Here is a 23,005-nt window from a genome sequence, read left to right as displayed (position 1 = left end):
CGGCATGACAATTACAATTTGCGACAGCTTGTTGTGATTACGATGTATTACATCTTTCATATTCAGGTTTCAAAATTAAAGAAGACCTACGAGGAAACTTGTTATAAAAAATTATCATTGTGTTTTTGAAATAAACTTGGGACACACAATAATTAACAATACTAGCTAAATTACGTATCAAGCAACACATCATTTGTTGAATTATGTTGGTTAACTGTTTTATAGCATGTGATGCTATTGCTCGCATTTGCTTTTGTCTAATTCTAAAAAAAAAACCTTTACTAAGTGTTTCACGGTGAAAGAAGGATCACTTTTGCAAAATATTACATAGTAAAAGAAGGATCACCTTTTCAAAGTATTACATAGTAGATGTATGAACACTTTTACAAAGTAATACATAGTAGATGTAGGAACACTTTTACAAAGTAATACATAGTAGATGTAGGAACACTTTTACAAAGTAATACATAGTAGATGTTGCAGAACCGGAATCAGGAATGACTCGGCATTGGAAACTTAAAAAAACCTATTGCGTTTCACATTATTATGAGTTTCCAAATCTTCCAATATAGGGCTATTTCAGAGGGGGTAATGGCTACGTCACCAATGCTATTTGCCCATAGAGAAAACCCTCATAAAATGGCCGCTCTACACTCAAAGGCAGGCCCAATTTTCGTAGCGGACGAAATTTTCCCCCACTGAAATAGCTATATAGTCACAACCGAAACAGCAATACTCTGCGTATTAACTCTTGATCAGAGTTCAACAGTAGAAACCGATATGCCCTGTTAAAAATCTACTCCAGTTTACCCCGGGGCGAGCGCTGTACCGAAGGGCCAGTCAAATTACGCGGATTTGAGGCCGTGTTTCAAATTCTGTTTGACGGTTTCCCCTCATGGGTCAATTTCTACTCTGACCCTGGACAAGGGATTTATACTTACAGCCAAGGAAGCCACCTGGTGGTTTTGGGTTTTAAAAGAAGATAAGACCATCGAAGATACAACTAAAAGATACATATATGACCCTACGGGCATTAGTGAGAGACCCTTTTCATCAACACGTTGTCGATGAATCGGTGGCGTCCCAAGCTATCATTAATTTGTATGTTGTAGCATAAAGGAAAATTTGTTCCATGCCTCTATGTATTATTCTTTCATTTACAAGCTGCTGTCTCTTTAAGGTCTTTTAAAATACCATTTGTTTTCATTCTATATGATTTTTTTTTGTTGACTATTGACAGTTCATTTCATAGGTAATGTTTATTTGAATTTTCCGAGTAAAATCGGCTAAAAGATGACATCGATGTCTTACTGAACGGTTTTTCGAGTCTTTGGGCGTGACGTCATGATGCTCATCGGATGCCTATCAGTAAAATCAGCTGTGAGAGGTTTTTTTGATGAGCATCGGATTCATGACGTAAACTTCGTAATTTTGCGCCGCGACAAAAAAATGGAGGGAACTACATCCCAATCTCTGCAATTTTAATTAATGAAGAACTGACAAATATTATCCTTAGGGATAATAATACTAAAAAGCAATATATTATTTCGGTAAAAAAAAGGATTATGTCAGAATTTAATTGATAAATTGAAGTACAATATCTTTGTAAATAGTTCGGTATCATTATTTAAGCCTCTGCCATAACCTTATCATATCTTCGCCATTTTGAAAAGCATTGATTACACAAAATTGTGCCGTTCAACAACTGCAACGTCATCATGACGTCAAAAGTACACCGATTTCATTTTTCCAAACATCGATGTTTTTCCCGATGAGTGTTACTGAACGCAGACCATGATTGAACACATGTTTTTACCTCTCCGAGTGACAATGACGTCACGGAGAGGACGCGTTTGTGTCACCGTGTTCGCAGTTGGCAAATCGTAGCAAACGTGTTCGCAGAAAGCAATTTTTGGCTTCTACTCCCATCGTTAGAATTAAGAAGTACGCGGCGATCGGCTAGGGTTACGGGAAAAGTCCAGCATCCCAATGACAGGGTTTCCACCAAAGCTTCACGCAGAGAATATTTAGTAGGCCTAAAGCAGACGAAATTTTACATCCAATAAGGATTGTGCCTTGGACACATGTAATCATTCAATGGGGGAAAAAACAGGAAATGAATAGGTGATTTCGCAAACTATATCTGCACCCTCCTGCTTGTTTTAATGTTTGTGCGACGTCACTACTACGTCATAGGTTTACTGCAGGGAAAACATTATTCAGGGTCAAAAATCTATATTTTCAAGCTGTCTGCTTGTTCAAATGTTATAGTTGGGTGTGTGAAATTGTGAATGTGGATTTAACAGCTAAATGGTTTGTTTCCTGTTTAATAATAATAAATAATAATATAATTAATATTTATTTCGTAACCAAAGTAATGAAGCAGTAAACACGTTTGTTAGCCTTTAACTTTCATGCCTGTCTAATTGTAGCAAAAAAAAATTGTCTAGAAATACGGCCGACCAAAACCTGTTGGGGTGAAGGGGTTGGGCAAACTGTTGGTTAGCATATTGCTTACCCGCCATTTGAGGAGTGATTAGGCTTAGGAAACAACGTTGTAAACAGGTAACGCCTTTTATTTATGACTTAGTTTTACACAAAAAAATGAAAAAGGAACTTTTATTGCTTAGAGTTGAAATTTAACTTAATATCCTTGGACGGTTTATGACTTCTTGAAAGAACATGTATTAAGGCGGGTTTTCATACAAATATTTTTTATCATAATATTATTGAAGCTCAAGCTTGCGCTTCAGAGTCATAAACCACGGTTTGAGTAAAATAATCTATTTCTTGCCGCATTTAAAATAATGATCACGCAACTTATGTCTGCATTTAAAGACAACGTGACATTTTTCGCATTCGAAAGATTCCTCATCGTCAAGTGACTCTTCCGATAACTCCTCCATTGCGTCATCAACAACCAATATATTATCATTAAACTTCTTGGAGCCCTTAAGAGATGGACGAGTTAGAGGACTAAATCTGGCCTTGGTCATTTCTTTTTGTTTATAGGGCGTTTGTTTGTCATCACATTTGCTCGCAGCTCCTTGATTTATATTGGCTTCAGTGGATTGTTTGGTCGAATGAGGTAGCTTGGCTTTGACCGTAGTCTCCACAATATTCTTGGGTTTATGATCAAGGTTTTTCGAAGATCTTTTCTTATTGGAGGGTGACATCTTAGCGTCAAGTCTTTCAGCTAAAATTTTGACTGTTGTTAAATTCTGCTCAACTCCCTCCCAGGGTTTGTTGAGGGTTTGTACAGTAACTTGTATATTGGCTCGTGCGTTATTGCTTTCGGTAAATGGCTGGACTGCGACACCCAAGGTCTCATGAGTGTCCATAGTTTGCTTCAACAACTCGATAACTTCATGGGCCTGGTTCTCCGGATTGGTATGGCTTTGGTTATAAGACCCCTGGACTGCGTCAATTCCTTCGAGGCTTTCAGTGAATTCTTTTGCAGAGTTGTCACGATCATCATTATGTTTTTCATCCGATGAATTGGTATGGCTTTGGTTATAAGACCCCTGGACTGCGTCAATTCCTTCGAGGCTTTCAGTGAATTCTTTTGCAGAGTTGTCACGATCATCATTATGTTTTTCATCTGATGAATTGGTATGGCTTTGGTTATAAGACCCCTGGACTGCGTCAATTCCTTCGAGGCTTTCAGTGAATTCTTTTGCAGAGTTGTCACGATCATCATTATGTTTTTCATCCGATGAATTGGTATGGCTTTGGTTATAAGACCCCTGGACTGCGTCAATTCCTTCGAGGCTTTCAGTGAATTCTTTTGCAGAGTTGTCACGATCATCATTATGTTTTTCATCCGATGAATTGGTATGGCTTTGGTTATAAGACCCCTGGACTGCGTCAATTCCTTCGAGGCTTTCAGTTAATTCTTTTGCAGAGTTCTCACGATCATCATTATGTTTTTCATCTGATGAATTGGTATGGCTTTGGTTATAAGACCCCTGGACTGCGTCAATGCCTTCGAGGCTTTCAGTGAATTCCTTTGCAGAGTTGTCACGATCATCATTATGTTTTTCATCTGATGAATTGGTATGGCTTTGGTTATAAGACCCCTGGACTGCGTCAATGCCTTCGAGGCTTTCAGTTAATTCTTTTGCAGAGTTCTCACGATCATCATTATGTTTTTCATCTGATGAATTGGTATGGCTTTGGTTATAAGACCCCTGGACTGCGTCAATTCCTTCGAGGCTTTCAGTTAATTCTTTTGCAGAGTTCTCACGATCATCATTATGTTTTTCATCTGATGAATTGGTATGGCTTTGGTTATAAGACCCCTGGACTGCGTCAATGCCTTCGAGGCTTTCAGTTAATTCTTTTGCAGAGTTCTCACGATCATCATTATGTTTTTCATCTGATGAATTGGTATGGCTTTGGTTATAAGACCCCTGGACTGCGTCAATGCCTTCGAGGCTTTCAGTGAATTCTTTTGCAGAGTTGTCACGATCATCATTATGTTTTTCATCTGATGAATTGGTATGGCTTTGGTTATAAGACCCCTGGACTGCGTCAATGCCTTCGAGGCTTTCAGTGAATTCTTTTGCAGAGTTGTCACGATCATCATTATGTTTTTCATCTGATGAATTGGTATGGCTTTGGTTATAAGACCCCTGGACTGCGTCAATGCCTTCGAGGCTTTCAGTTAATTCTTTTGCAGAGTTCTCACGATCATCATTATGTTTTTCATCTGATGAATTGGTATGGCTTTGGTTATAAGACCCCTGGACTGCGTCAATTCCTTCGAGGCTTTCAGTTAATTCTTTTGCAGAGTTCTCACGATCATCATTATGTTTTTCATCTGATGAATTGGTATGGCTTTGGTTATAAGACCCCTGGACTGCGTCAATGCCTTCGAGGCTTTCAGTTAATTCTTTTGCAGAGTTCTCACGATCATCATTATGTTTTTCATCTGATGAATTGGTATGGCTTTGGTTATAAGACCCCTGGACTGCGTCAATGCCTTCGAGGCTTTCAGTGAATTCTTTTGCAGAGTTGTCACGATCATCATTATGTTTTTCATCTGATGAATTGGTATGGCTTTGGTTATAAGACCCCTGGACTGCGTCAATGCCTTCGAGGCTTTCAGTTAATTCTTTTGCAGAGTTCTCACGATCATCATTATGTTTTTCATCTGATGAATTGGTATGGCTTTGGTTATAAGACCCCTGGACTGCGTCAATTCCTTCGAGGCTTTCAGTTAATTCTTTTGCAGAGTTCTCACGATCATCATTATGTTTTTCATCTGATGAATTGGTATGGCTTTGGTTATAAGACCCCTGGACTGCGTCAATGCCTTCGAGGCTTTCAGTGAATTCTTTTGCAGAGTTGTCACGATCATCATTATGTTTTTCATCCGATGAATTGGTATGGCTTTGGTTATAAGACCCCTGGACTGCGTCAATTCCTTCGAGGCTTTCAGTGAATTCTTTTGCAGAGTTGTCACGATCATCATTGTGTTTTTCATCCGATGAATTGGTATGGCTTTGGTTATAAGACCCCTGGACTGCGTCAATTCCTTCGAGGCTTTCAGTGAATTCTTTTGCAGAGTTGTCACGATCATCATTATATTTTTCATCCGATGATGTAGTCTCATTTCCTTCAATAGCATCGTGACATGTCAAATTTCTCTGTTCTAAAAGCTCTGACTTATCGGTGTTTTGACTTTCAATGGTTTCATTGGAGGACTTGATGTCTTGGCAAGCATTTGGCTTATTCCCCTTTGACTCATGACGTGTATTTCTTTGGTTCAAATCCAGCTGACAATCGGAAGACGCATTCGTGCCATCCATTGACTCTTTGTTAGCGTAAATATCTTGAGTTGAGTCGGCTTCGTTAATATCTTGAGTTGAGTCGGCTTCGTAAATATCTTGAGTTGAGTCGGCTTCGATATCCATTGGGTTTATGATGTTTTGATCAGTACTTATTCGGATTAAATTCCATTTAACCTCAGGAGTTTCTTTGACTTTATCTATTGGCAAATTGAATCGTACTTTTTGAAGTGAACGAGGGCTCTGTTTGTTTCGCTTACTGGAGTCTTCGTCATCAAGAGCGCAACTCTTTCTCTTCAAAATGCTACGCAATTTGAGTTTTGGAGCATCAGTGTCTTCAACAATTATAATGCGCGACTTTGGTGGGTGAGTTAACTTGTGCCTCTTAAGGGCGTTTTCATTATAAGAAGTAAAATCGCATTCCTCACAAGTGATTTGATTTTTATTACTTCGTCGTGAACGGGTGATTTCTGGAGGGTGCTCCCCCTCTGGGGTTTTGTTCGAAGCTTCCTGCATTGTCTTCAAATTGTCTGAAGTGACTTTCTTTTAAATTTAATTTATATACCTACCCTATTTGTAATACAATTTTCAAAACCAAGAATTAACGACTTAATTCTTGTCTTATAAATTGCAGTTAAATTAGGAACAATTTAAACAAATTTTTATTAGACCGAAAGGTGGCCGATCCATAGAGAAGTATGTCATGCAATGAATGTAACAATTAACCCCAATGGTAACATGCTCCCAAGCAACAGTTTAATTAAACGTTATTTTGTAAATATGTACAAAAAGTAGTTAGTCTGCTATGTTCACTTTAAAAAGTTTCAAACCACCACCTATATTTGACCATCCACACCATACTATCATGGATAAAGAATGCGCATGAGGAAATTGGTTTTCACTCTACAGGATCGGCAACTCCCTATCTCAAACGACAGCTTATTCTGTATATACTCTGTTACAACATCGGTTGTCAGCACGCGTAAAGCTAGGTCTCTATTTAATCTAGCCTTGCGCGTGCTGACAAGAGACAAAAAACTTCAGGATATTTTAAACGATTTTAAATCCTGAAGATCCTGAAGTTCTTTGTCTCTTGTCAGCACGCGCAAGGCTAGATTAAATAGAGACCTAGCTTTACGCGTGCTGACAACCGATGTTGTAATAGAATATATACAGAATAAGCTGTCGTTCGAGATAGGGAATTGCCTATCCTGTAGAGTGAAAACCAATTTCCTCACGCGCATTCTTTATCCATGATGATACTATCATCAGAATAAGCTGTGGTTCGAGATAGGGAGCTGTCTACAAACAAATTTCCTAATCCAAAATCCATGATAGGTCAATAAAGTTCTTACCTGTTAAACCCTTGAGTTCAAGCAGAACTATGCGGCAGAAATATTTCACAACTTGATTCGTTTATGGCAGCAGTGTTTTTGGGACGTATTTACGTACAACAGAATTATTTGATACCTGCAATATTGCCGAAATAGTTTTCTAAACATCTAATGCGAAGAACAAGTTACGGTATCAACAACGCCGCCGTCAATTTAGGCTAGCAGAACAGAATCAAAACAAACTTTGGCGAAAATTCTGTCGGACTCACGACGGAACAATTGCTTCAGACATATGAAAATAGTCAAAAAATATTCACTCATATCAAAACTCAAAAGTGGATGAGAGGAAAAGTATTAAAATTTCCAAAAGTCGCGAGTCATCAGAGTTTCGCCGTAGTTGACCGTTTTATTGGCGTAGCTACACTGGGCCTGTTCACTCCCTTAAAATTAGTCTTGTGTTAATTCGCGGTTCCGCTGTTACCGTCGTCTGCTATTGTGTATGCTAGAACTTCCTCGATTTGTGTTTGTAGTCAGAACAGAGTAGCTGGTAATGTTTTAAAAGGTATTTGAAGGTAAAATATGGATTTAAGTAAGGTTATCGAAGCAATAGAAGAGCACATAAAACTAGATACGTTTTTAAAAAATCTCGGTAATTTAGCTATAGCGCGAGCAGCTTGCGTCGTGATGCGCGTGATCGAGTGGGCTATGGTTAAACCATGGAGCATAAATGTCTGAACCACTTTCAGTCGCGAGTTTGCAAGTCCATCAGTCACTAGTAAACTAAATAGTTATTGGCGAAACTTTGATGTCCGCGTTTTTTAACACAGGCTCTATGGCCATACTTTCCCTCTAATCCACATTTGCTAATATCATTACTATACAAAAGTAGAAAAACCTGATTATCTCGGCCCCTAACATACAATTTTCATGAAAATATTCCTGAATATTCTACTCAATATCACGAATCGAATGAGCCATGAATTATTACTGGAAAATGCCTTATATGGCGTGGAATATTTAGGGCTATTATCAAGAAAATTGTATGCTAGGGGGCCGAGAAGATCAAGTTTTCTCCCCCTTTAAGATAATCATGAATTATTCATTTTCCAGTAATGAGGCATGGCATATTCGATTGCTTGTATTAAGGATAATAATACTTCGTGCTATTTTCAAGAAAATTGTATGTTAGTGGGCCGAGATAATCAAGTTTTTCTCCCCTTTAAAATGATTTAATTATGTAATTAAATGATGAACTATTTATTTTCCAGTAATGAGGGGTGGCGTATTCGATTGCTTGACAATAATACTTGGTGCTATTTTCAAGAAAATTGCAAGTTAGAGGGCCGAGATAATCAGGTTTTCTTATATAGGTCTGAATCATTTTTTTCTGTCGCGAGTCCGGCAGAATTTTCGCCTAAGTTTTTAGCCACATCGTATATATACGATGAGGCTATTAGTTTGTCCCGCGAGCCTGTGGTGGGCGTGGTGCTTTTTCACGATTTGGAATGTGGTCAGAGTTACCCAAAGAAATGGTTATGTCAGAGCTAACCGAAGAAATGGTTATTTTATGCCTTTGGCAGTATAAAATTTTTCGTTTGTCATTGAAGGGAGAGTGAATGTGAGAGAATTGTGGTGAATAGCCACATCGTATATATTCGATGAGGCTATTAGCAAAAGTGGATGAGGGGACAGGGCCGGAAATAAGCACAGGACACTGGACATTGTCCTATAAAATTTTAAAATGTCCAATAATTTTTTTAAAAACTATGGGGGTCACTGGACAGTTTGACCAATAAATTTTCCGAATTTTTGATAGCTTGGCTATGGAGAAGCGACACTATTTTTGCAAACTCAGTGGACAATGTCCTATAAATTTCTCATTCCCCTTACAGATGTACTCCAAATCCAAAACACCGGCACCAAATTCACTAACTACCTTCTTAATTGCTATTAAAAACAATTCCCGAATAATTAACGGGCCCTCGCATTTAGACGGCTCCATTTTGAACCCCTGTGAAGACGCTTATCTGTACAACCATAGCCCACTCGATCCGCGCTCCCGGACACTGCATTCAGTCTTGTGTCGTGACGTGCGTGATCGAGTGGGCTATGGTACAACGCAAGAGGGGTCGTATTCATAGCGACAGAGGTAAACAGTAATTACTATTTTTGGCCCTCCTTGTCAGCAACGTCACCAATATGTAGTTTTAGTGAGCCAATAAGATAATTTAATTTTTTGGTTACGTGTTGAAGGAAGGGGCTCTATACTCGGCTATGAGCTGGACTGCAGTAAAGGCCATACGTTGAGCATTCCGTCTTAAAAAAATAAATCTATCCCTGGTTTTATCTTTATTATTAAAGGCTCGTTTGGTTTATTTTGGCAAAGGCTTAACATTTTATATGGATTCTCTTCTAATTTTTTCTTTTTAACTTTATCATTGTGGTCACTTATTTCCTGGAAAATGCATAAATGCCCTCTTTACAGTAATGCATTGTATTTCACAATTGTTTTCGCCAATTTATTTTTATGTTTCTGGTGCATATTGTGATGAGAAATCAACCAACGTTACTATCGCCTCCATTTTGTTTTGTAATCGAGCTTCAACGCCGAAGGTTAAACCAAGGAGTATAAATGTCTGAACTTCTTTCAGTCGCGAGTTTGCAAGTCCATCAGTCACTAGTAAACTAACTAGTTATTGGCGAAACTTTGATGTCCGCGCTTTTTAACACGGTGTCATGGCCATTTTCATACTTTTCCCCTCATCCACTTTTACTATTAGTTAGTCCCGCGAGCCTGTGGTGGGCGTGGTAGTGGTGGTGGTTTTTCGCGATTCGGAATGTGGTCAGAGTTGCCCAAAGAAATGGTTATGGCAGAGCTAACCGAAGAAATGGTTATTTTATGCCTTTGGCAGTATAAAATTTTTCGTTCGTCATTGAAGGGAGAGTGAATGTGAGAGAATTGTGGTGAAGTGATATTTTTCGTTAGTGCATTTTAAAAGGATAGGGGTTATAATAGTAAGTTTAAGCATTGCATTTAATTGTACAGGTAAGGTTAAGCTTTGCGAATTGTGGTTTACGTTTGCTCGATATAGAAGTTAGAGAGAGAGGATTTTAGTAGTGCCTTAATTTAAATCGGAGGTTTAGTACTACCTTTAAAATTCCTGTCACCCGTCAACAATAAGGGTTTCACGCTTTTTATCTCACTTCCCTATTTCAAAATTCAAAGAAATCAAGGGGAATGTTTAAAAGCAAAAGGAACTATATGCCGACGTTATATTTGAAATGGTTTTATTATTTGAAGATACGTCTATTTTTCCATAAATCGAGATGAGTTTTAAAAGAAGGTACTAGCTTGGAGCCCCAGATATTACAATTATAACGTAAGTAATTTTATTGAAGTAAGGATTAGGGGCAGGGGTTATAATTTTTTGTTAGGGCATCGAGGGGCTATTCACTGTGATTATCTGTACTTCTTTTAATGGGTATTTCGTTTTACCACTGTTAAAGTTAGGTAAGTAAAAAAAGTTTAGTAATAATTTTTAAAACAGTAGCGCATTGAGGGGCTATTCACTCAAATTTTCTGTACTCCTGTTAAGTATGGTACGATGTGGCTGCTATTACGAGCCCTTGGGTCGTCTTGTTTTTTATTCTGCTGATAATGTTGGGATTCTGTTCCGAGCCTCCGAGGGGGCCGTCGCTCCTTCAAATCTCATACACCTAGGTTTTCAAACCTTTCAAATCACTTCCCAAATCAAGCAAATCACTAAACTCGCTATGAAATCATTCAAATAGTTCAAATCGCTGCACAAATCAGTGAAATCTCTAGTAATTCATTCAAATCACTCTAAAAATCAGTGAAATCTCTAGTAATTCATTCAAATCACTCTAAAAATCAGTGAAATCTCTAGTAATTCATTCAAATCACTCTAAAAATCGGTGAAATCTCTAGTAATTCATTCAAATCACTCTAAAAATCAGTGAAATCTCTAGTAATTCATTCAAATCACTCTAAAAATCAGTGAAATCTCTAGTAATTCATTCAAATCACTCTAAAAATCAAAACCAAATCACTCTAAAAATCAAAACCAAATCACTCGAATCACTACTAAATCATTCGAACTACTGCCAAATCATTCAAATAGCACCAAATCATTCCAATGCTCGACAAATCGCACCAAATAATTCAAATGCTCGACAACTCGCACCAAATCATTCAAATCCTCTTTAAAGGGCCTGCAAAGAAAAAACTCAAATGTACAGTACTGTTGAAGCTGATCACAGATGAGCGACAAAAAAAAAAAAAAAAACTCAAACTTATATTCCACAAAACATTTTTTCCCCATAATGTAAAACCACATAGCTGTTATGATAAAATTTTCGATAGAGTATACAGTAAACAACGAATATAGGGCTTTGTGATAATTATGAATGTCTAACAAGAATCACGTTATCTTGGTTGAAATATTTAGGTGAGTCACTGAAGATCATCCGACTTGCATTCTACGTCTGAGTCATTTAAAGATACAGAGAAACTAATATCGCATAATCGCGCTACTATATTGGAAATATAATTATTCAAAGAAATCAGATTACATTTACATCGATGCGGTCGCGTCTAGTTGGAGTTCAGCCAATAAATAGCTCTAACGTTTCTTCAAAGGAACAAATTATACAGCGTAGGAAATAAGGCGGTGGCACAGGGCAAATGACCAGTTTAAAAATGGCCTGGACCAGTTTAAAAATTAAATCGGAGGGGATCAGTGGTCCACGGGACCACTAAGAAGATTAAAGGGTAACCAGAGTCCAGACATGATCTCAACTGTTTTAATTACCCACTTCTTTAGTTTAGCAGACGACGCGCCCTGGTCAATGGTCATGGACCAGTTTATTTATTCCAGGCCCGGGGGGGGGTCGCTGGCCTAATGTCCAGTTTAAAAAAAATCCTTATTTCCCACCCTGTTAGAGAATATTTATTCGCATGCTGTCTGCTTCAAATAGGAAAAGCTGAGTTTCCAAGGGCGGGAAATAAGTATTTTTTTAGAGTGGCCTCGTCAGAGTCGTCACCATTGACTCCCCGGGACCCATCGTCTGCTAAAGTTTGAGGACGATAGTAATTGTGTTTTAGATTGACTCTGCTGAGATTTAAAAAGAACACTGATCTTCCCATTCCTAAGACTAATAATTAGACACTCAGATTATCAGATGTACAGTACAACAAAATTACGACACGCCGTATTTTAATATAGTAAATTAAGGAGAAAAATTTGAGTGTAAGTGAAACGTAAAAGCACGAACCTGCTAATTATTAATGTTCCTTATCCGCTAGTCGTTAAATGATCAAACCCGCGCCTTTCTTTTGAGTTCTATAAGGTAGAATATAGATTTCCGAACCTAATGCAGACGACGTAAATGAGACACTTGGGGATTGCCTCTTATAAATCGCGGGCGTTGATTGGCCGGTAGCGCGCCGAGCGAGCCGCCGCGTTCGCCACCTAGCGGATTTTAGAAGAACAAATTGGCGGGAAAATGATCGCGTCTTTAAATGAAGCCATAGGGTTGTTGTGTAGTTACTTGTAGGAATTATTACTGAAATTCGCCAGAAGGGGTGAAATTTTACCCGTTTTCGAAGTTCTAGAATTCATTGCATTAAAAGAAATGAATGAATTAACGCACTTAAAGAGAAAAGTAAGTTTTTAGACTTTATCTTATCTAATCCCAATACCCAAATTAAATGTACAGGTATAGTTAACCTCAAAAATGTGTCTGTCTGGAAGCACTTGCAATTTAATTTAATTAACTTACAATATAAACATATTTATTTAATTCGAACACTTACATAGATGGTAATATCATAAATTTGCTTAGTTACAGAGGTTTCCCCTGATACACTCTCCAGAGACTACGGTATTAACTTCGTTTGGTTGAAAATGTGTTTAGTTTTTAATAGATTCTATACTTTTTGACGAGTAGAATCCCTAAAATAATTTTGTAAACCTTTTAATGCAAAAAACGCGACGTATTTTATAATTGTAGCGCTCCCCATTTATTAAACTGCCAATCTACCATTGGCGGAGTTCCGCCAAGAGTTTTCAATTCAGTCCGCTAGAGGCGCTGCGTGTTAGTTAACCTTTCAATCCTCGGCGCGTTATTTAACATAAGGAATCAGAATAAAAATACTTAATTTCTACCAATAATGTCCCTTTAAATGGGGTATTCTTTGAGTCAAACTGAAAGTGTCAAAGTACATCGAGTCAGGAACATTTAGTTAGTCCCACACAGGGTGGGAAATAAGGATTTTTTTAAACTGAACATTGGGCCAGCGACCCCTCTGGCCTGAAATAAATAAACTGGTCCATGACCACTGACCAGGACGCGTCGTCTGCTAAATTGAAGAAGTGGATTATTACAATATGTTAGCTAATGTATGGACTCTGGAAACCCTCCGATTTAATTTTTAAACTGGTCCAGGCAATTTGCCCTGTGCCACCGCCTTATTTCCCACGCTGGTCCCACAACAAGGAAATATTCACAAATGTGGAGTAGGCTTAAGACACATCAGTCTCAATTAGTCTTCAATTTAAAAACGTTATTGAACCTTTACTATTAAATACAAGGGGTCGTTCATTCATGAAATCCCGTACGCTACCCGCGAAATCCAACCAAAGAAATCCGACATCAAGGCTGCTTTCGAAATCCCATAAGAAACCCGATATCAAGGCTGCTTTCGAAATCCCATAAGAAATCCGAAATCAGCAACGAAATCACAAAATCGGTAAAGAAATCACAAAATCAGTGAAGAAATCACAAAATCAGTGAAGAAATCACAAAATCAGTGAAGAAATCACAAAATCAGTGAAGAAATCACAAAATCAGCGAAGGAATCACGAAATCAGTGAAAAAATCGCAATATCCATTACAAAATTCACGAAATTCAAAATCAAGAGGAATCTCAAAATCCTACGAAATCACGGGAAAAATCTTAAAATCCTGCGAAACCACGGGAAAAATCTTAAAATCCTGCGAAATCACGGGAAAAATCGCAAAATCCGAGGAAATCACGGGAAAAACCCTGGGTATTTCTGATGGGGGAGTTGTTAGTAGGGCTGTGCGAGCCTTGATTTTTTGGTTTCGAGTCGAGTCTCGAGTATTGAAATTTTCCCTTATCGAGTATCGAGCCGAGTCTCGAGTACTCGAATCGAGTATCGAGTAGTTGGAAAATTTGTTTCGAGTATTTATCGAGTAATTGGGAATTGATTTTCTAGTATTTTTACACACTTTCTGCTAATTTATCGCTCTCATAATGGACATTAAGTGTAATTTTGATCATCTACAGATACTTCAAACAATTCCCTGATGGTATTAGTCTTCTTCCCTTTAAATTTAACAAACTTAGTTCCTCATTAGTATCTTCTTCGGATTCTCATTCCTCACTGAAGTCACTTCTAGCAATTTTTATACTTCGCGCAAATCCCAAACGAAAATTACTAAGCTGAACTTCAAAAAAAAATAAATAAATAAATAAAATAAAAAAAAATAATAGTCCACTTGCCTTTAACTGTATTTTATTACTTTTACTTCCACTATTGAACCAGCTAGGAGCTACTACCATACTACATTACACTGGTGTTAAGATCTAAACTACTCAATGAGCACTAACTCACGTCTGTTAACCAATAAGCGTGACTTTCTAGTAGATTTTTATTGCTACTACATCCCATTTTCAGAGTTAAAGGCCTTCCAAAAGCAGGTTCGAGTATTTATCGAGCCTTGGTTTGATACTCGAAACTTTTTCGAGTCTCAGAAAATCTCTTATCGAGTATCGAGCCGAGTACTCGGCTCGATACTCGATCGAGTACTCGAGTCTTATCGAGTACTCGCACAGCACTAGTTGTTAGGGCCTAAATGATTGGAAAGTGTCAAAGACATTGGGTCTACAACATTTAGTTACTGAGACATGGGTTCCCAAACATTGCACCTAAAACAAAGGAAATAGTCACATGTGGAGTGAGACATATCAGTCTTTTTAAAAAGAATATTATTGAACCTTTAACTAACATAAGTGTACTATAAAAAGTTTGGAATGGTGCGTGCCCTGGTAAAGTAAAGATAACGACTCCACTCTTTCCTTGTTTCAGGGGCCAATATTTGGAAACCCTTATGTCCTTGACTAAACGTTGTAGACCCAATTTTTTTCATTTAGTTGGACCCAGAGAACACACCCTTTAATATGGCAATTTCATCAGAAACACCCTGTATACACCAAAAGAATTATAATTATTTCTAGTACTATACCTATTTATCGCTTAAAATATCAAGATTCAAGATAGAGCTTACGCAACTTATTCAGCATGTAACCGGAACTGAAAGTTCAATGTCAAGGAGGTTACTTTAGCTGAAGCAACATGCGTATGGATCTATTTCAATGGGCGAGTTAAAATTTCATGCATGGAAAAAATGTCTCCAATTTGCTGTATAATAGACCAAGTAGACATTCATTAAAAGCCTTCTTGACTTTACCGTCTCCCCGATTCTATTGTGTCGCTCCTTTTCCATTCTCACGCGCATGTTAACCCTCGGCCCATTTAAAAAGTAGGGAGGGTTTCTCGATCCCGGCTTGGTGCTTATCTTTAGCAGGGATAACCTCCCGTTATTCGATCTCCGCGTCACCGCTTACATTACTTGACGATGAAAAGCGCGTAACACTCGGTTTTAGACAGCCAGACGTTGATAATCAGAAGTGAAAAAATATGTACTATATTGTTTTCTTTCACATATCTATGCATGTCAAAGTCCTGACTGACTTACTGATAATCAGCGCCCATCCTAAACCGCTTACGTAGAAGACTGAAATTTTGCAAGGCCATTACTATTAAGTAGGAGGCACGCAAAGATTCTTCTCATCCACCGCCATCTTTTAAAATGGCGGCCCGAAAGTCAAAAATATTCTTTGTGGAATGTAGTTCGCGTGTTGCAACTGATTTCACTAATATTTAGTGCACTGGTTCCCTATATCCTACAGACGGATCATATGACTTTTGGGATTTTATTTTCTGTTATGGTTTTAAAATGGCGACCTGAAATGTAATAAAAAATGTTCGGGCTGACGGGCGACGCCGAGTGCCTTTGCTTCTATAGTCTGTACATGAATATGGAATTCATCATTCAATGCATAAGGAAGGGATGTATTAATAGCAGTTTTATTAAAAAAACACACTTCTTTCGATGGCTTGCTGACCCCTTTGAACTTGAGGAAACAAACCAAAACTCCAGGATCACCCCGGTTACAAATGTTTCCATCGACACCTCATTCGACCAAACCGGAGGGAAGTGTGAAGCTCATAAGCAATCAAAGAATATTGCAAGTTTCAGTACTTTGCGGACCCTTACGACCCCTGATGCCAAAAGCTAATAGCTTGAATATCATGTCTGTCAGCGAAATTTTACATCAACACCTCATCTGTCAAAATCCGAGATACCTGTGACTAGGAGTTTTCGTGCAAACGTTTGCTAAACTGAGCGTATACGAACTCATGGAAATAGATGAAATCATAAGCTCATAAGATATGTTCCATAAGTTTGTCACTGGTTAGTGAGAGCTTGTCATGAGGTGACGTAGGTGAAAGGACATAGATTCGAGAAACGTCCCCTTTTGAGGCGCTGTCAAAGGCTTAGTACAGACTAAATAGAATGATTGACTGCAAAACCTAGTGTAGTCAATTCTCGCGTCGCTCTCGAACTTAGCCCTCAGTAAGTCTCTAGCATAAAGAAGTGTTGGAAGTGTCATACTTGTGAAACATATCTTATAAACTTATCATGAAACTAAGACGGTTTTTGCATACTATAACTTCGTTAAAACCCCTGAAATCCGTTCTTAGATTTTGAAAACATATTACGTATCTCAAATTGTTTTACTAGTCATTTCAAATTCCACGATATATTTGAGCATTGCTTTAAAAATTTCCTCTCAGTGGTATTCACTATCACTAACCGAAATGTTCCATCGGTTGGTATCGTCAACTTCAGGTGATATACTTTATGTATTGATGTCAGTGACTGTATATCCAGAACTCTCCTAACTATGTAAGGAAGCGCCTCAACTCTTTCGTCACACTTTCTTCATAAATTTCAAGGACAAACCCCGCAGTGGCTTCACTAGTTTGACACTTTTGTGGCCTTCCCGAGCGTGGCCGACCAATCTAACCGTGATATGGCGGTTCCTGAAGACCTATTAACGATTATTCATTTCATGACGCGCTCGGTTTTTAAGAATATTCTCTTTTTTCTAGGAACCTTTTCTTAGAAATGATCATCTAGGAAGTTTTTTTTTGGAAGGTTAAAGGTTTTTCTCGTGCGGAAAAGACTGGATTTTGGGGTGAAAAACTTGGCGCTTTAAATTGTTATTACAGTTTTATGACTTTCTGAGCGACGTTCAATCTTTTACGGTGGCGAGTTTCCTGTCCTTTTGTCCTGGCCAAGAGAAACGTTTTTTTAAGATATTTTTTTGCATAAGAAAAGAATGCAATTACTCATTTAAAGAGTTTGGAAATTTTTAGGCTTAGAATTTAGTTATTTTCCCGCCAAAATGTTTTCTTCTCTTTGTTGTTGTTGTTCCAAATGAAAGAAAACCGTTAATAACTGCGTGATTTGCAGCAATACCTGAAGCGCCATCTAACAATTAAAAAACGTTTCCCGCCAAACCTTTTTCTCCTCTTTGTTGTTGTTGTGCCAAATGAAAGAAAACCGTTAATGAGTGTTTGATTTGCAGCGATACCTGAAGCGCCATTTAACAGTTAATAAACTAGGGAAAAACACAATAGTCCAGGGCCGGATTAAAGGGGGGGGGGGTGGGGGCGAGGGGCCACTGGCCCCCGGGCGCAAGGCTTGTTGGGAGCGAATTGAGTTAAAATATTCCCCATAGCGACATTTGCTGTTCCGTTTCTTCCGACTTAAGGGGGCGCACACTATCTCGGCCCCCGGGTGCAAAATTGCTTAAATCCGGCCCTGCAATAGTCGCAATAAGGTATTGATCGAGCTGTGAGCCTGTGAATCATTAGTATCTGTGAATGGCTAACACCGAGCCTAACAGACTAATTCCCTCCAGTCTAGACAAGATCTTTACCTAATTTGAACGATGTGTTGGTATAATCTCTATTATCGGTTGCTTAAAAGGCGTGTTAAGGACATATTTGACAGATTTTAGCGCTGCGTAGAAGAGTTAAAATTGTCAAATTCATGAGTAATGGTGGTCTACTTGTCGTTTGCTTGAAGTGGCACGTATTCAAACATAACATACAGACAAAGAAGTTAGAATAATCTCAGAGGGACTGCAGGTATCGAACATGAGTCTGAAACCAACATGAATACAATAAATACACATCTAAAATCATGGACAGGGCCATGTTCAATAAAACATATTCTAGGGCGTACCTTAAAATTGAGACATTTGATCAGATTTACGTAATTTGAGAAACAAAAATAAGCGGATTGCTTGTTACACATCGATCTGGGTGCTTAGCTTTCGTATACTCTTCTGGTCATACAGCAAACCGGTTTTGATTTTATAGGCTATTTTATTTATTGCCATTTAAAGGTCTCTAGCGGTAGACCAAGTCGGTATTATCCCGAGTGTGAATAAACTCAAATTAAAAAGTCGTAGGTAACGCTGGGGAATCCCCAATCCCATAAATATTACAACCCTCTTTTTGAATGGCTAGAGAGTGAGTGGACTCAAAGGATGAAGATTCGAAGTTAACAGTCCGAGAATATGAAATTTTTAGCTCCACAATTGAACTTAGTTCACCGGGATGTATTACACTGGATGAGTCTGTCTGTGTGTGTGTTTCTCCTCCATGTTCACAGTTTGCAAATCGAACCAAAAGAGTTTCGAATTTTCGGACTGGATTCACAGGTCACAGATTTCACGTTAATTTCCTAACGAATTAGCCAAGCCATAATTCAACGAGTATCATTTAATAGGTTAATAGGGCAAAAAGCTACAGTTATTTTTCAACTTTTGTATGTTTATTTGTTCATGAAATTAGTGTTTCTTGGTAGCAAGTTTTGTTTGCGTTATTTATTGTTTTTACTAATTGTAATTTTTTTTGGACTAGATGTCTCGAATGTCACCATTGTAGCAATTAATAATAAGATATTGGAATAACTATTGGTACCACCGTAGGGTGTCAATGGACTCGGGGGGAGGCAAACGTTTTTCTACAATGCACCTGAGCTGATCTTTAGTCTAATGCGGCCTCTACACGTTCAATGTTTTGCACAAATTAAATGGGGAACGTCTATGAAATTCATCATCTTATAAGACTTCACTAATTGTGCAAATCAAAATTCATAATGATGTTCTTTGCCCAATATTTAGAAATAAAAACCTCAAAACATTATTGGACAAATATGTTGATTAAATTCCGCATCAATTATATTGAATATATTTTTGTCACAATAAAAAGGTTGATGTTGAGTCCATAGACCTGGTACAATTTTATTGTCCAAACATTATATATAAAGCGTCAAAATACACAGACTTTTATGTTATTCGAATGCGAAATATTGTTCAATTGTTTGAATAACATGTTGAGCAATAAAAACTAACTCAATATATATGTTCAGTTTTGTACGCAAATATTGTCCAAACTTTACAGTAGGGTTCATAAGAGTCTCCCAGGCCAAGCACTGTGGAAGGCAGGGGCGGTGCACGCACCGCGTGCGGTGCAAGCGGTGCGTGCGGTGCAAGCGGTGCGAGGGGTGCGAGCGGTGCGAGGGGTGCGAGCGGTGCGAGGGGGGGGAGTCGATGGCGCCAGTGGAACTTTCGAGAAGTTTAATTTTATCGCAAACACTAAGATAAGATAAGGGATAAGAAAAATAAAAAGTGGGAATTCAAATCAGTTCAATTCTAGTGTAGTTTAAAAATGGATTTTAACTTGTGGGGGTAAAACCCCGGAAAAGGGCGTCATGGAAAACCCGGGGAAAACCAACGCCATGGGAAAATATTCTGTCCCCAAATGAAACCCGATTGCGACATGTGGCGCCCCAGAAAACCCATTACTCACCCCCAAAAATGCACAGTTAAAGCTACAATGACGTAGAATATAATGGCACTATAAATAGCCAGACTAACCAAAGTAGAAAATCATTCCAACCTCAAAGTTCTAAGAAGGAGACCAACAAGTACCAGAAGACCAGCAAGTTCCAAAAGACCGACAAGTACAATGTAAGTAAAATATTTTAAAGACCGAGAGTAATTGTAAATTTAGTTGTAATTGTAAATTAACAATTTTGAATTGGACAGAATGTCCGCCACAACGTTCCTCCCCATATCGTCGGAAAAAGGCATCGAGGTTACGCCGGATCTCGACGTACGACTGGGGTGCCAAGATAGTTCTACGGGGATCACCCTAGCGGAGTCGGACTTCCACGAACTCTACCAAAGAAAGGCCGAAATATTAGCGTTTTTCGAGGCAAACGACGCACCGGGGACATCGTGGTTTTTCACCGGTTCCGAGACGAAGCGTGTAGAGTTGAGAACGTACCAGGGTCGCAAGATAATGGACATCAGGGTGATGTATCCCGGAACGGGTGTGATGTACGGCACGATGCTACCAACCAAGAAGGGCTTCGCGGTTGGATACTTCGCCACCGAGACGTTGATGTCAACCTATAACGACGTGGTTACGCTCCTCAACGAGGGAAAACGCGTGCGCGAGTTAATTAAAAACTGCATTCTCGAACAATTGCGTATAAATATAAAAAAATGTTGTTACGGGTGTGGTGTCGATCACCCATCCCAGACACAACACAATTGTTTAGATGGTTGGGAGATGCGTGTGGCCATGAACTATGAGACCGCGGTGGATAACTTGGATTACGTTGAAATATATAAAGTATTTCAAAACAAAACCTTTTTGGAAGATGAATTTTGTAAACGTGTGATAACAAAAATTATTTTTAAGAGCAGAGAATATTTATTAATAAAAGCTAATGGTATATGAAAATGTGTGTCATTCGTTAAAATGGACTTCAGCCTACAACACCCTTTTAACGGTCTTATCGCCGGGGCGACTCAGTCGGGGAAATCATTCTTTGTAGCTAATCTCATTAAGCATAGAGATATATGTATTACCCCGCCACCAGATAGAATAATATGGTGTTATACAGAATATCAACCGAAACTTTTCAATTCGGTATTGGATCACACCCCGTCAGTTGAATTTCACGAGGGTATATTAAACGTAAATCTATTAGACCCCAATGTCAAGAACTTTGTCATTCTCGATGACTTGCTTTGTGAAATTTCAAATAACAAGGATGTAACGAATTTGTTCATACGTGGATCCCATCATAAAAATACGTCGGTCTTCATTCTCATGCAAAACTTATATTATCCCGGGAAGGAAATAAGAACATTAAATTTAAACGCCCACTATCTGATAATATTCAAATCTCCGCGAGACAAATCGGCTATATTTCATTTGGCGAAACAGATATGCCCCACAAACAGTAAATACGTCATCGACGCATTCCATCAAGCCATATCTAGAGATTACGGGTATTTATGGGTTGATTTAAAACCAACCACGTCAGATGAACATCGGCTGCGAACGGGTGTTATACCGGGAGAAGAAGCTGCCGTCTTTGTACCAAAATGAAGAGAATACACACGCACCGAGATTTTTTAAAGTTTTTAACTACGTGCAATCCGAGTCAGAGAAAACACGCAATCAAACACGCCAGTAATGACTCCATCAAAGCCATCGCGGAGGGGTGTATAAATGTCCTACGCGGGAATGTGAAATTATCAGATGTTCAGAAGAAGCGACTGAGGAAATACACGCGAAAGTTAAGGAAGCTGTCTCAACAGAAAACAGTAGCGAAGCGAAAGAAGATTCTCTCTCAAAACGGAGGTTTTCTCCCACTTTTGTTAGCACCACTCTTATCCCTTGCGAGCACGGCGGCGGGTGCTGCCATAAGTAGAGCTATTAATAGAAATGGCTAGGAAGATGATTCTAGTTCCGGAGGAAGTTTATCGTCGATTGAATTCGCAACCCAAAATCGAACTTGACGAACACCTAGATACTAATGCCGTTTTGAATAACAGAAAATTAAATAAATCGCAAAAGATAAATTTGTATAATCATCTATTATCGAGCGCCGTTAACAAAAGAAGGAGGAAGAAAACGGTTAAGGCACCGAAAAAGAAGGACTGGTATCCGGAAATAGCTCTCGCTATTCCAGATACGCACCTCAAAAAGGCAATCGCTTTATACAAATGGATTCATAATAACACCAAGATTGACTGGACCGCTAATGGCGAACTGATATTCAAAGGTCACCCCATCGTCGGATCTAATATCGTGGACATGCTACACGAATCCGTCAGGGCTTTAAGAAATAAACCGAAAGACACTGTCACCGGAATAGACCACTTTTACGAACTGCTTTCGAGTGAAAGTGTACCGAAAACCTTAATTAAAAATGTACAACATTATAACATAGATAGTCTACCGAATATTGACAGCGTAAATAGTTCACCAAGTGTTGTGCATAAACTTGATTTTTTACCTCCATCTCCGGAGTCTATGTTCGGTAATGGAAATTGGATTACTTTGTAATAAAGAATGATATAAACGAATATACCATGTGCACATTCTTTCACAATTCATTCACACATCATCATGGAAGGGTGTAATGATTCAGCGCCCACCGGGGTTTTAACGTCCCTATATTTAAATTCACCCAAAGTTATTACGGCGTTGTTAATATTAGTAATTATTATAATTATTGAACTATTTGACTTCGCGTATTGGTACGCCCAAAACAACACGAACAGTACGAGACATGGATAAACTTGAAGAGATTTACTACAACGAA

The 23,005-nt window shown here is 38.6% G+C and overlaps 2 protein-coding genes across 5 annotated transcripts in view; both read left to right on the top strand.

Moving 5' to 3' along the window:
- Positions 1-23,005, top strand: part of LOC149591742 (uncharacterized) — a 141,166-nt gene that overhangs the window by 7,706 nt on the left and 110,455 nt on the right. The gene's annotated exons all lie outside the window — the stretch shown is intronic.
- On the top strand, positions 19,885-21,129 carry LOC149591749 (uncharacterized). Its single transcript, XM_089861754.1, has 2 exons — positions 19,885-20,348; positions 20,427-21,129. The coding sequence occupies exon 2, from the start codon at positions 20,428-20,430 to the stop codon at positions 21,124-21,126; it is 699 nt and encodes a 232-aa protein (XP_089717880.1). The 5' UTR covers positions 19,885-20,348; position 20,427; the 3' UTR covers positions 21,127-21,129.

Source organism: Phalangium opilio, unplaced genomic scaffold, assembly GCF_054372755.1.
Source record: "Phalangium opilio isolate 3A_F unplaced genomic scaffold, DU_Popi_V2 ptg000500l_1, whole genome shotgun sequence".
Lineage (NCBI taxonomy): Eukaryota > Metazoa > Arthropoda > Arachnida > Opiliones > Phalangiidae > Phalangium > Phalangium opilio.
This window is presented reverse-complemented; position numbering and strand designations above follow the sequence as displayed.

Coding starts and splice junctions, on each gene's coding strand:
- LOC149591749 (XM_089861754.1), top strand. CDS start 20,428: ATGTCCGCCACAACGTTCCTCCCCATATCGTCGGAAAAAGGCATCGAG.